At 42.1% G+C, this 13,275-nt stretch overlaps 1 protein-coding gene across 3 annotated transcripts in view; it reads left to right on the top strand.

Annotated features, from left to right (window-relative positions):
- The first annotated feature begins 4,794 nt into the window (after nucleotides 1-4,794).
- The window catches only part of CCAR1 (cell division cycle and apoptosis regulator 1), a 65,930-nt gene continuing 57,449 nt past the window's right edge, over nucleotides 4,795-13,275 (top strand). The window contains exons 1-3 of one of the 3 annotated variants that reach the window (XM_032312234.1): nucleotides 5,360-5,642; nucleotides 6,078-6,200; nucleotides 8,024-8,075. In XM_032312234.1, the coding sequence (XP_032168125.1) occupies nucleotides 5,442-5,642; nucleotides 6,078-6,200; nucleotides 8,024-8,075 (376 nt within the window). In that variant the 5' untranslated portion in view covers nucleotides 5,360-5,441. Of the gene's footprint in view, nucleotides 5,026-5,359; nucleotides 5,643-6,077; nucleotides 6,201-8,023; nucleotides 8,076-13,275 lie in introns of those variants that run through there. The other 2 variants (XM_032312237.1, XM_032312235.1) reach the window with 2 other exon arrangements.

Here is a 13,275-nt window from a genome sequence, read left to right on the forward strand (position 1 = left end):
ACCCTGAGATCATGACCTGAGCTGAAGGCAGAGGCTTTAACCCACTGAGCCACCCAGGCGCCCCTAGAGCCTACTTTAAATAAATAAGTAAATACTCCTTCCCATAAAAAAAAAAAAAGATATTTTTAAAAGATTTTATTGTTAAGTAATCTCTACACCCAATGTGGGGCTCAAGCTAAAACCCCACGATTAAGAGTTATGCACTCTATTGACTAAGCTAGCCAGGCATCCCATTAAAAAAAAATGGTTTTTTAAAAAGATTTATTTATTTATTTTAGATAAAGAGTGTGCACACACACACAAGGCAGTGGGTGCAGGAGCAAATGGAGAGAATCTTTTTTTTTTTTTTAAGATTTTATTTATTTATTTGAGAGAGATCACAAGTAGGCAGAGAGGCAGGCAGAGAGAGAGAGGAGGAAGCAGGCTCCCCACCAAGCAGAGAGCCCTATGCGGGGCTCGATCCCAGGACCCCGGGATCATGTTCTGAGTCGAAGGTAGAGGCTTTAACCCACTGAGCCACCCAGGTGCCCCAAGAGAGAAAATCTTTAAGCAGTCTCCCAGGGGGGCGTTTGGGATCAGGCCCCGCATCAGAGTCTCTGCTCGCAGGGCAGGCCTGTTTTCCCCTCTCTCTCTGCCTGCCTCTCTGCCTACTTGTGATCTCTCTGTCAAATAAATAAAATAATAAAATCTTAATAATAAAAAAAAAAGGCAGGTCCCAAGACCCATGAGATTATAACCTGAGCCAAACCAAGAGTTGGACAATCAAGTGAGTTACCCAAGGGTTGCCCAAAAAAAAGGTTTTTTAAAAATGGCCTATATACTCATAAATTGGGGATTGAGTATACATACTATAGTAATTCATACAAAAAATATTATTTGGCTGGCAAAAAAAATGGGAACACATTTTACATTCAGATATAGAAAAATTTACAAGATATATTATTTGAAATACAAGATACAGAATCTGTGTAAAAATGGGGAGAAAAAATAGGTTGCCTGACTGGATCAGTCAGTAGAGCACATGGCAACTGATCTCAGGACTATAATAAGTTCAAGCCCCATGTTGGATGTAGAGATTATTTAAAAGTAAAATCTTTGGACACCTGGGTGGCTCAGTTGGTTGGGCGTCTGCCTTCGGCTCATGTCATGATCCCAGGATCCTGGGGTTAAGTTCCACATCTGCTCCCTGCTCTGCAGGAGCCTGCTTCTCCCCCTCCCTCTGCTGCTCCCCCTACTTGTGCACTCTCTCTCTCTCTCAAATGAATGAATAAAATCTTTAAAAAAATAAAAAAACCAAAATCTTAAAACTTTTTTTTGAATGGCGCCTAGGTGGCCCAGTCAGTTAAATGGCTGCCTTTAGCTTGGGTCATGATCCCACAGTCCTGGGATCAAGCCCTGCATTGGGCTCTTTGCTCAGTGGAGAGCCCGCTTCTCTCCCTCCCTCCATTTGCAGATCTGCTTGCTTGTACTATCCCTCTGCCAAATAAATAAAATCTTTAAAAAAATGTTTAGGGGGCACCTGTGTGGCTCACTTGCTTAAGTAACAGCCTTCAGCTCCGTCATGATCCTAGAGTCCCAGAATGGAGTCCCACATCAGGTTCCCTGCTCGGCGGAGAGTCTGCTTCTCCCTCTGACCCTCCCCCTTCCTATGTGCTCTCTCTCTCTCTTATTCTCTCTCTCTCAAATAAATAAATAAAATCTTTTAAAAAAATACTATCTGCCATGAAGTAAAAAAATTCCAGGACAAGATGAATTCTATCAAATACTTAAAAAGGAATTCTTCTCTAGCATTTCTAAAAAGTGGAAAAAGGAATGCTTCTAATTAATTCTATGAGCCAAGTATTACTCTCATACTAAAGCCAGTCAAAGACATCGCAAGAGGAGTACCTGTTTGGCTCAGTCACTAGAGCATGGGACTCTTGATCTTAGGGTCATAAGTTCCAGCCCCATGTTGGGTGTAGAATGACTTTAAAAAAAAAAAAAAAAGATTAAGGAGAACATTACAGGGGTGTCTGGGTGACTCAGTCAGTTAAGCATCCAACCAACCCCTGGATTTGGCTCAGGTCCTGATCTCATGGCTCATGAAATAGTGTTGGGCTCCAAACTCAGGGGGCCTTTTCTTCGATATTCTCTCCTTCTGCCCCTTCACCCACTCTCTCTTAAATAAATAAATAAATAAATCTTTTTTTGGTTAAGATTTTATTTGTTTGACAGACAGAGATCACAAGTAGTCAGAGAGGCAGGCAGAGAGAGAGGGGGAGGCAGGCTCCCTGCTGAGCAGAGAGCTTGATGCAGGGCTGGATCCCAGGACCCTGAGATCATGACCTGAGCTGAAGGCAGAGGCTTTAACCCACTGAGCCACCCATGTGCCCCAATAAATAAATAAATCTTGAAGAAGGAGAGGTGGGAGAGGAGGAGGAGGAGGAGAAAGAGGAGAAGAAGAAGAGAAGACAACTATGGACCAATATACATATATATATATATATATATATATATATATATATGCAAAAATTCTGAGCAAAACAGTAGCAAATCAAACCCAGCAGCATATTAAAAATATTACACACTGTAAGCAAGTGGGATTTATCCCAGGAATGTAGGATAGATCAATATACAAAAACCAATCAATCTAATACACCATATTAATACAGTGTGGTAAAAATTCACATGATCTTCTCAGTTGGTGGAGGAAAACTGTTTGATAACTGCAAACCTTTTCATAATAAAAACTGTCAGTAAACTAGGAATAGAAGAGAACTTTCTCTTTCTTTTTTTTAAGTAGGGCTTGAACTCATGACCCTGAAATGAAGACCCAAACTGAGATCAAGTTTAACTGACTGAACCACCCAGATGCTTCTAGGACTAGAAGAGAACCTCCTTAACCTGCTAACAGGCATCTGTGAAAAAACCCAGAGCTAAAATCAAAAATAAAGACTGAAGCTTTCTCCCTAAATTCAGGAACAAGACAAGGATATCTGATCTCACCACTTTTTTTTTTTTTTAAATGAAGATGTTGCCTATTTACTTATTTGTCAGAGAGAGAGAGAGAGAGAGCGCAAGAGAGGGAACAGAAGCAGGGGGAGCAGGAGAGGGAGAAGCAGGCTTCCCGCCAAGCAGGGATCCTGGCATCATGACCTGAGCCAAAGGCAGATGCTTAAAGACTGAGCCACCCAGGCACCCCCCCCCTTTTTTTAAGATTTTACTTATTTATTTCACAGAGAGAGAGAGACAGCGAGAGAGGGAACACAAGCAAGAGGAGTGGGAGAGGGAGAAGCATGCTTCCTGCTGAGCAGGAAACCTGATGCTGGGCTATATCCTAGGACCTTGGGACCATGACCCCAGCCCAAGGCAGACACTTAATGACTGAGGCACCCAGGTGCCCCCTCCACAACATTTTAAAAAGAAAGAGCCGAGGAGGAGAATGTGGTGCATTGCCTGTGGCAATTAGTGTGGCCACTGGGAAAGAAAGTTGGCAATTTCTCAAAATTTAACTATGGAACTGCCATGTGACCCAGAATTCCACTCCTGTGCATACATATACCTAAGAGAATTGAAAACAAGAGTTCAAAAAGAACCTGTATGTGAATATTCACAGCCCCCTTATTCATAACACCCCAATGTGAAGACAACCTAAGCGATCACTTTAGAACAAATGGATAAAAAATTAGTATTCACCATTTAAAGGATTAGTTTTAGCCATAAAATGTAATGAAGTGTGGATACTTGCTTCATGAACCTCGGAAACAATAGTTAAGTTAAAGAAGCTGTAGAGGACACTTTTAGGCAAACAGGCTTGAGCAATGGAATATACAAAGGCCTATAGGCCTACCTGACTGAATACAGAGGGGACCATCCCCGGATCCACCTCAAAATATCCACGGGTCCTAACTGGCCATCGGGCTACTTAACAACGAACCACAGTTACCAAGAAAGAGAGAAACCCGCACGTGGCCATACTCATCTTCCCCCTTTCAAAACAGCCCCCACCCACTGCCTCCCTGGCAGATAGCTTTTCCTCAGCTCTCCAGTCAGTGGCTCCCTCGAGGTGTATTCAAAAAACTTTTATCTCCTTTGTTCTGCCTCAGGGGGATTCTTTCACCAACCGCGCCATTGGCTTCCACCTGAAGGGGTCGCTCCACACCTGGGGGCCGATCAGATCCAGTTTCCCCATTTAGATACCACGGAAACCAGACACAAAGTACCGTATGTTATATAACTCTATTACTATGAAGTATCTAGGACATTCGAATCCACAGAGACAAAGACGATTAGTGGCTGTAAAAGGATGGCGGGTGCTGGAATTAAGGAGTGACTGCTTAACGGGTAGGGGTTTCCTCCGACGGTTGAGGTGGTGATGGCTGTAGAAACTTGACTGTACAAAGGCCATCGGAGGAAAATAAAAAATAAAGGTCACTGAACTGTACAAAATATTTAAAACAGTGAATTATATGATACGTGAATTTTATCTCAATTAAAAAAAAAAACTTAGGAAGATGGTACCCGGTATACTTCTAAGTACTTGAACTAGGAAAAAACACAGAAAAGGCGAAAAAACACAAAATGGCGGCGGGCTGGTCCGATCACGTGACCTACAATTCTTCCCTGCCCACCCTCTGAAAAATCTTTTCTTCAGAGCTGGCGCAGAGACACTGGCGGTTCATTGTTATGGGAAGCCCAGGTAACCCTTCTAAAGCGCGCTCTAGCGCCGGCGGCTTAGTGAGCGTAGAGAGCGTATGGAAGGCTAGCTGGGGTGCGCGCACGTAGAACGTAAACCCGTAAGCGCCGCTCCTCGCAGAGATGCGGAGGAGGGGAGAGGCGTGGAGGAAGAGAGGGAAGTTGGCGCATGCGCTTAACTCTGACGGGTTTGAAATGGCTTCGGTGTTAGCCGGGACCCGATTCAGGTGAAGGTCTGGTCTTCGCGGTTGGAGCAGCAGGCGGCGGAGCCGGAGTCCTAATATCCTATCGGATCTGCTGAAGGGCCAGGAGCGACCGTTTTGGTAGCACGGCGTCCGTAGGTCGGCGACGGTGGGGCTCTCGTGGGACTGGGGCGGGAGGGCTATGGTCCCTTTTGTGCGGGTCGGAGCAGGCCCCGCGCGGCAGCCCCTCCCCCACCGCCTCGTTTTTTCGGCCCCCCTCCCCACTCCCGGGTTCTTCAGGTACACCCAGCGCCCCTCAGCCTCGGCTTGGCGGTTCTAGAGGCACTGCCGAGCGCCATCCCTCACTTCGGAGTCGCTAAGCTTTAGCTTCCCGGCCTCCGGCCCAGGGCGTCGGGTGGCTGGCGGCGGCGCGGGTTTTGGGGGATAGAGGCTCTTTGCCCGGCCTGGAGGTTAAGGGGACCAGGGCTTTCAGTAGTCCTCTCTTGGCGCTTCGCCCAGTCTCGTGAGACGGAGGATTCCGCCTTCTCTGGTCTGCGTCCCGCGAGGAGCTGGGGCTGGAAGAAGATGGATGGCCGAGCTCTGGCCCCTCCGAGTCGCGGGGGGAGGGAGAGGGTGCGCGGGCTTAGATCCTTTCCTGGCTTGATTTTGGGGGGAGGGGGTCTTAGCGATTGTTCTTTACGGGACATCCGTTATTTTCAACCGTTTTTCCCCTCGAGGGAGGGGAGAAGGAAAAGGAGCTCCTCGGCCCCTTCCCAACCCGAGAAAGTAAGATGTTCGTTATTTAAATGATAGTCTTAAATACTTACTCAGTGTATCGTCCCAATTTCCGTAATTGGTTCCACCACTTTCAGTCCCCAACTGATTGCTGAAAGAAACACACAGGCTCTATTTTCTTTGAACCTGAAACTGTACTTACTAAGAACTGGGTAGATAACAGCACATGGGTTTTCTGTTAAAATGTGACAGTTTGTAGTCACGGAAAGAAGTGCCTTTCTTGTGAGTCTACCCCTAATGTATTGAAATTTGGGGCTTTTAGTGAGCTGCTTGATGTAGAATTTTTTTGCTGCATATTGGACGTTTATATGTACCTCATTATTTATACTAGAATTTAGGAAGATTTCCTTGACAAACTTTTCTTTAATAACACTTTCATGATATTTATAGTTTGAACTTTAAAATGTGGATTATTTTTCTTAGTAGATTGCTGCTATAGAAGACAAACAAGTGAAGGTTTTTTTCCCTCTTTCATCATGGCTCAGTTTGGAGGACAGAAGAATCCGCCATGGGCTACTCAATTTACAGCCACTGCGGTATCTCAGCCAGGTCAGGCCACTGAACACATGTACTGTAAACTTTGGGGTTGGGGGAGGACGTGAATTAGGCTGTGTGTGATATTGTAAAATGTTCCTAAATGATGTATCTTTTATTTGTGAAGCTTTTAAAAAATTGATGGATCAACTAGCACAAATATGTTTTACACAGCAGTTTGGATAGTTTTATATAGTTTTTCAAACATATTGATTAACTTTGATTTAAATAGGTTAGCAGCTACTCATTGATTAGAGGTTGTCATTTGGCATGTTAAGATGTCAGTATGCACATTCTATACTGAAAAATAAATGTATTAAAATTTTACATTTTATGAAAAATTATATATGACTGGTTTTCCGTTGTTAGAGTTTAAAGTGGCAAACCCAGTTCTAAAGAATTGATCAAGCAAAGGAGAAAGATAAATAGGTATAAAAGAGCAAATGAATATTTACATTTTCAAAATAAGGTCAACAGATAATGTCATTGCAAATGTATCAATAAGCTGCTTCTGTTTGCTTTAAGAAGGTTTTTTTTTTTTTAACCGTTTGATTTAAGGTTTGAATCTTAGAGAAGTATCCCAAGGATTCTACAGTATGAATTTCAGTTTCTTTGGGTACCCCGAAAAGTTGCAGCTTTTTCTGTTAATTTGAGTATATGTTTTATTTATGACATCTCTAATACTGGTTCTTTACTGCCTTTTACTTAAAATGTCTATTTTAGTAATTCAGGGTCAGTTAAAGAGACCCTATGACCTTCTGACTGGGTGTTATAAAATTTGGTGGACATGATTATCTTGTTAAGTAGGGGACCGTTCTTCTTAAATGGATGCTTCGGAGGTTTTTTTTTTTGTTACTTTTCATTTGCGGGTTTAAATGGGCAGTTCTGCAGGCAACGAGATTATGAAATAATAGTTATAGATTATATTTAATTCAGATCCAGGTGGTACTTTATGTTAAATAATGGGGACTCTGGTGTTGACGTAGTTTGTTTTTTTTTTTAAAAGATTTTATTTATTTATTTATTCATGAGAGAGAGAGGAAGAGGCAGGGGGAGATGCAGACTCCCTGCTGGGCAGGGAGCCTGATGCAGTGCTCTATCCCAGGAAGTGGGATCATAACCTGAGCCAAAGGCAGACACTTAACTGACTGAGCCACCCAGGCGCCCCTTGACTTAGTTTTGAAATGGGAATTGTCAACAGTTAGCTTATGTCCAGAAGCAAGTTCTATGACTTGTATTTTGGTCTACTAAACATGTTTTACCTGGCTTTTTCAACATATAATTTGCTTTGTTTATTTAAAACAAGGTCAGGAACATAATATTCCGGGTGACATTTGTTTTTGAAGGATTTCATTTATTTATTTGATAGAGCAGGAGAGTAGGAGCAAGGGTGGGGGGAAGCAGGCTCCCTACTGAGCAGGGAGCCTGATGAACCTGATGTGGGGCTCCATCCCAGAACCCTGGGATCATGACCTGAGCCAAAAGCAGATGGTTAAGGGACTGAGCCACCCAGGCATCTCTGTAATTTGTTTTAAGTTGATTTCTGTATTGTTCCAGTTAAATAGCTCTTCAGGGGGAATCCTATTATCTGTCGCTCTTAACATTTGTATTGTGGGGTGCCTGGCAGGCTCAGTTGGTTGGGTGACTGCTGAATGATCTCAGGGTCCTGGAATAGAGCCCTTGTAGGGCTTTCTGTTCAGCAGGGAGCCTGCTTCTTCTCCTCCCCACTCATGGTCGCTTTTGCTATCTCTGCCTCTCAAATAAATAGATAAAATATCTTAAAAAATTTATTGTAATTACTTAAATTCACATTATACTTTTTTTGTTTTTATTTTAAGATTGAACAGAGAAGACACCAGATGTTCATGAAAATTATCAAACACAAAGTCAGTAGTAAATATAGATCTCCCTTTTTGGCAAGAGTCCAAACATAAATAGTGGGATTTGTGTAAACAGAGCTTTTATTTGTGCTGTAGGAAATTTTTATGGGTTTTCTTAGACCTTGCTGTTAATCAGTTTTTCCAAGTCAAATTTTATTGATTCATCATAACTTCAGTAAGTAGGCCAAGTGTTCTGTTAGCATATGTCTCTCTTAGCTTTCCTGTAAAAATCCTGGAGAAGGTTCTAAAGAGAACTCTCTAGTGATACTGTTTTTATTAAAATGTTTATTTTCCAGGTGCTCTATTTCAGGCTGTTTCCTAAAGCTTGCTCTTTTCTTACTCATTTTAAAGCCTTATTTGTGTCTAATCATCTCATCTTATTAGCTGATTTTCAGAGCCACACAAATTTCTGTAAAAGTTAAATTTTCAATCCTGAGGCAATTAAAATGAGTTTTATTTACATCTCATCTAAATGGAGAATCCCCCTCCCCCCCCAGGTAATCTTTACAACCAACATGGGGCTTGAACTTGCAACCCTGAGATCAGGAATCACCTGCTCCAACTAGGTGAACCAACTAGGTGCCTGTGAAATAGAGAACATTCTAACCTAATTATAGTACCTCAGGTTTTCTCCTAGTAGCTTCAAGTACAATTTGAGAAAAAATTTCAGTGAAGGACATATAAGGACTTCATCGGGGCAATAGTGTAGATGCTGGTTTTTTTTTTTTTTTTTTTTAAAGATTTTATTTATTTGAGAGAGAGACAGTGAGAGAGAACATGAGCGATGAGAAGGTCAGAGGGAGAAGCAGACTCCCCATGATGCTGGGAGCCCGATGTGGGACTCGATCCCGAGACTCCAGGATCATGACCTGAGCCGAAGGCAGTCGTCCAACCAACTGAGCCACCCAGGTGCCCCAAGATGCTGGTTTTTTATTCTATTAAAAAAAAAAAAAAATGCACCCTTTGAACTATTCCAGACATATTACTGTCAGAGGCTACTGTCATAAATAATCATGGAACAGAAAAAGGTTAACTGAGTAATTCAACTTGAATTAAGTATTTTGATCTCTCTGCCTATATTTCTGACCCTTTTTCTCCTGAGAACAGTACGAAAATACTACTCTTTTTGTATATAACATAACACGGTTTTGTTCAGTTAAAGTCTTTGCTCTTCCATTTTCTGGCAAGGATATTTTGCATTTGTACTGACCTTGGAAATTCTCAGCTAAAGTGATCTAGATTTCACTACATTCACATAGATGACTGATTTTTTTTTTTTAATTTTTTTCAAGATTTTATTTATTTGACAGAGATCACAAGTGGGCAGAGAGGCAGAGAGAGAGAGAGAGGAGGAGGAGGAGGAGGAAGCAGGCTCCCTGCAGAGCAGAGAGCCTGACGCTGGATCCCAGGACCCTGGGATCATGACCCAGGCTGAAGGCAGCGGCTTAACCCACTGAGCCACCCAGACGCCCCTCTTCTTTAGTTCTAATTGCTTTTATTTGCTTTCTTCTCTTACATACTAGATATGCTACTTCTTATTTCTCTTTCAGTTTCAGTGTATCTGTCAGATGTGATACAACTAAAGTATGATTTCTTTCTTTCTTTTTTTTTTCTCCAAGTAGGCGCCACACCCTATAAGGAGCTCAAACTCATGCCCCTGAGATCGAGAGTCATATGCTCTACCGACAAAGCCAGTCAGGAGCCCCTCCTAATTTCTGTCCAAGTCAAACTATTTTTCAAAGCAGGATGGGACGTGTCCTAGATTCTATCTCAACAACTTTATCAGATTAGGAATTTGAGGCCTAGAAAGGTGAAAGTTGTTTAGATTTTTCAGACGGTCACAGGAGAGTTAATGTTAGATCATCAGAATTAAGGTTCATTGTATCTTCCATTATTTTTACTTATCTACAAAAAATATCTTCAAGGATTTTAGAATTCATTTCAAACTCCTTGGGATGGTATTTATGATGTTCCATCTTTCCAGCCCTATATAACATTTCTCCTACACTGAAATAGTTCTTATTATTTCCCTATTTTTTCCATCCCCTAGCTGAAGTGCTGTGATATATATTCAGTGACAGTCATATTTGTTTCTAGAACTTTTAGGTTTGAAAGTTTAACAGTTTCCTGTGTATAAGGAGATTGAGAGAGATAACTGGTGAACCACTGATTGAATCTTTATGAGATTTCATTTTCTTTCCTTTTTTTTTTTTTAAGATTTTATTTATTGGGTGTCTGGAGGGTTAAGTCGGTTAGGCATCTGCCTTTGGCTCAGGTCATGGTCCCTAGGTCCTGGGATTGGGCCCCCTGTTGGGCTCCCTTTCAGGAAGTCTTCTTCTCCCTCTCACTTTGTCCCTCCCCCTGCTTGTTCTGTCTCTTTCTCTCTCATCGCTCACTTTCTCAAAATCCTTAAAAAAATAAAAGTTTTTAATTCTTTTGGAGTGTACATGTGAGTTGGGGAGGAGCAGGTGGAGAGAGACAAGCATATTCTCTACTGTGCATGGAGCCCAACCTGGGCTCGATACAATGACCCTGAGATCATGATTTGAGCTGAAATCAAGAGTCAGACATTTAACTGACTGAGCCACCAGGTACCCCCTGAGATACTTTTAAAAATTTATTTTTATTTTTGGGCACCTGGTTGGCTCATTTGGTTAAGCAACTGCCTTCAGCTCAGGTCATGATCCTGTGGTCCTGGGATCAAGTCCCACATTGGGCATCCTCTGCTCTGCAGGGAGCCTGCTTCTTCCTCTCCCTCTGCCTGCCACTCCCCCTGCTTGTGCTCTCTGTCAAATGAATAAATCTGCTCGAATAATAAAAATAAAAATTAATAAAATTTATTTCTGTTTTATGTACTTGAACTCATGAACCCAAGATCAAGAGTTGCATGTTTCACTTTTTTTTTTTTTTAAAGATTTTATTTATTTATTTGACAGATCACAAGTAGGCAGAGAGGCAGGCAGAGAGAGAGGAGGAAGCTGGCTCCATGCTGAGCAGAGAGCCTGATGTGGGGCTCGATCCCAGGACCCTGAGATCATGATCTGAGCTGAAGGCAGAGGCTTTAACCCACTGAGCCACCCAAGTGCCCCTTTTTTTTTTTTTTTTTTTTTTAAAGATTTTATTTATTTGAGAGAGAGAGAAACAGTGAGAGAGAGCATGAGCCAGGAGAAGGTCAGAGGGAGAAGCAGACTCTCCATGGAGCTGGGAGCCTGATGCGGGACTTGATCCCAGGACTCAGGGGTCATAACCTGAGCGGAAGGCAGTTGCTTAACCAACTGAGCCACCCAGGCTCAGCATGTTCCACTCTTTAGCCACCCAGGTGCCCCACCGATCGAATCTTTAACTCTTTGATTAATTATAATAGTTTGTAGATTTGACTGAAAACATTTGCATTTGTATCTGTATGTAATCATAATAATATTGAAATGTGGGGAATGAATTAGTATATTCTCCCCTATTTCTTTTGGACCATTTGTAAAATGACTGCATTCTGGTCATAGAGAAGCATGACCTACTTCAGGAGTTAAAACTATAGTTATAATGTGCTTTTCAACAGGCAACTGAAGCTAATGCCGATACAGTTTTATTTATTTATTTTTTATTTTTTTATTTTTAAAGATTTTTATTTATTTGACAGACAGAGACCACAAGTAGGCAGAGAGGCAGGCAGAGAGAGTGGAGGAAGCAGGCTCCCCGCTGAGTAGAGATCTAACGTGGGACTCGATCCCAGGACCCTGAGATCATGACCTGAGCTGAAGGCAGAGGCTTTAACCCACCGAGTCACCCAGGGGCCCCAATACAGTTGTTTTAAATATGATTCCATTTTTCCTGCCTCTTTGTTCTGGCCCAGTTGTCGTCACTTAAAACCACAACCTCTTGAATCAGCAGCTCAGATTGTTAAATTCCAGAATTCATGGTCTTTTTCAAACAAATAATAGCTGATATGCTATGTATACTTAACTTATATTAGTTACGCTTTAATGGACTTGATTATTTACAACTCATTTAGTAGGAAAAGATTGCTCCTAGTATTGGTTTAAGCCTGTTTAAACACTGCTTATGCTAGTAGTAGCAAAACATTTTTCTAAGAGTAAAAAAAATACCCATAAAAAATTTTTTTTTTAAGATTTTATTTATTTGTCACAGAGAGATATCACAGGTAGGCAGAGAGGCAGGCAGAGAGAGAGGAGGAAGCAGGCTCCATGCTGAGCAGAGAGCCTGACATGGGGCTCGATCCTGGGACCTGGAGATAATGACCTGAGCCAAAGGCAGAGGCTTAACCCACTGAGCTACCCAGGCACCCCTACACATAAAATCTTTTAAGGCTCATTGTTAATGCATACTTTTCCCCCTCAAGTAAGTATGCCTTACTTGTACTCTTATCCAGTGATAGCTGCATTAACATCAAACTACAGGGGCACCTGGGTTGCTCAGTTACAGGCCCACCTAAGCACCTGCCTTCAGCTCAGGTCATGATCCCAGGGTCTTAAGATGGAGCCCTGCATTGGGTTCCCTGTTTAGCGATAGGGAGCCTTTTATCCCTCTGCCATTCCCCTGCTTGTGTTCTCTTTCTCTGTCTCAAATAAATAAAATCTTAAAACCAAAACAAAACTAGGAAGCCAGGAGTACTGAGTGCCCCATCTTTCTATCCTAACTTTTCTTTTTTTTTTTTCTCCCTGTCCTAACTTGAGCATGCAGCTTTGAGGTTTTGGACTTTATTTCAGGATGACTCATCTTAATAAAGATTAAAGGTAATAAGGATTTTTAAATTTAACAGTGAGTTTGATAAGATAAAGGGACAGCAGAAAAGGGACAGGCTTCTCTTTTGTGTTGTTTTTTTTTCTTTTCTCTTCTGTGTTTTAATGGTGTGTTCACTGGTTGGTAATCAGTAAAAACTGCTAGTATGTCATAACACGAGTGTGTTTCAGTCATATGAAACTGATTTGACATTCTAGAAAATGATATATAATTTACATTTGTCCTTAAACGTTTAAAAAAACTTCGGGGCGCCTGGGTGGCTCAGTCGTTAAGCATCTCCCTTCAGCTCAGGTCATGATCCCAGGGTCCTGGGATGGAGCCCCGCATTGGGCTGTCTCCTCAGTGGGGAGCCTGCTTCTCCCTTTCCCACTCCCCTGCCTGTGTTCCCTCTCTTGCTGTCTCTCTCTGTCAAATAAATAAAGTCTTATTAAAAAGATTAAAGGTAAATTAGT

This window comes from Mustela erminea, chromosome 14, assembly GCF_009829155.1.
Source record: "Mustela erminea isolate mMusErm1 chromosome 14, mMusErm1.Pri, whole genome shotgun sequence".
Lineage (NCBI taxonomy): Eukaryota > Metazoa > Chordata > Mammalia > Carnivora > Mustelidae > Mustela > Mustela erminea.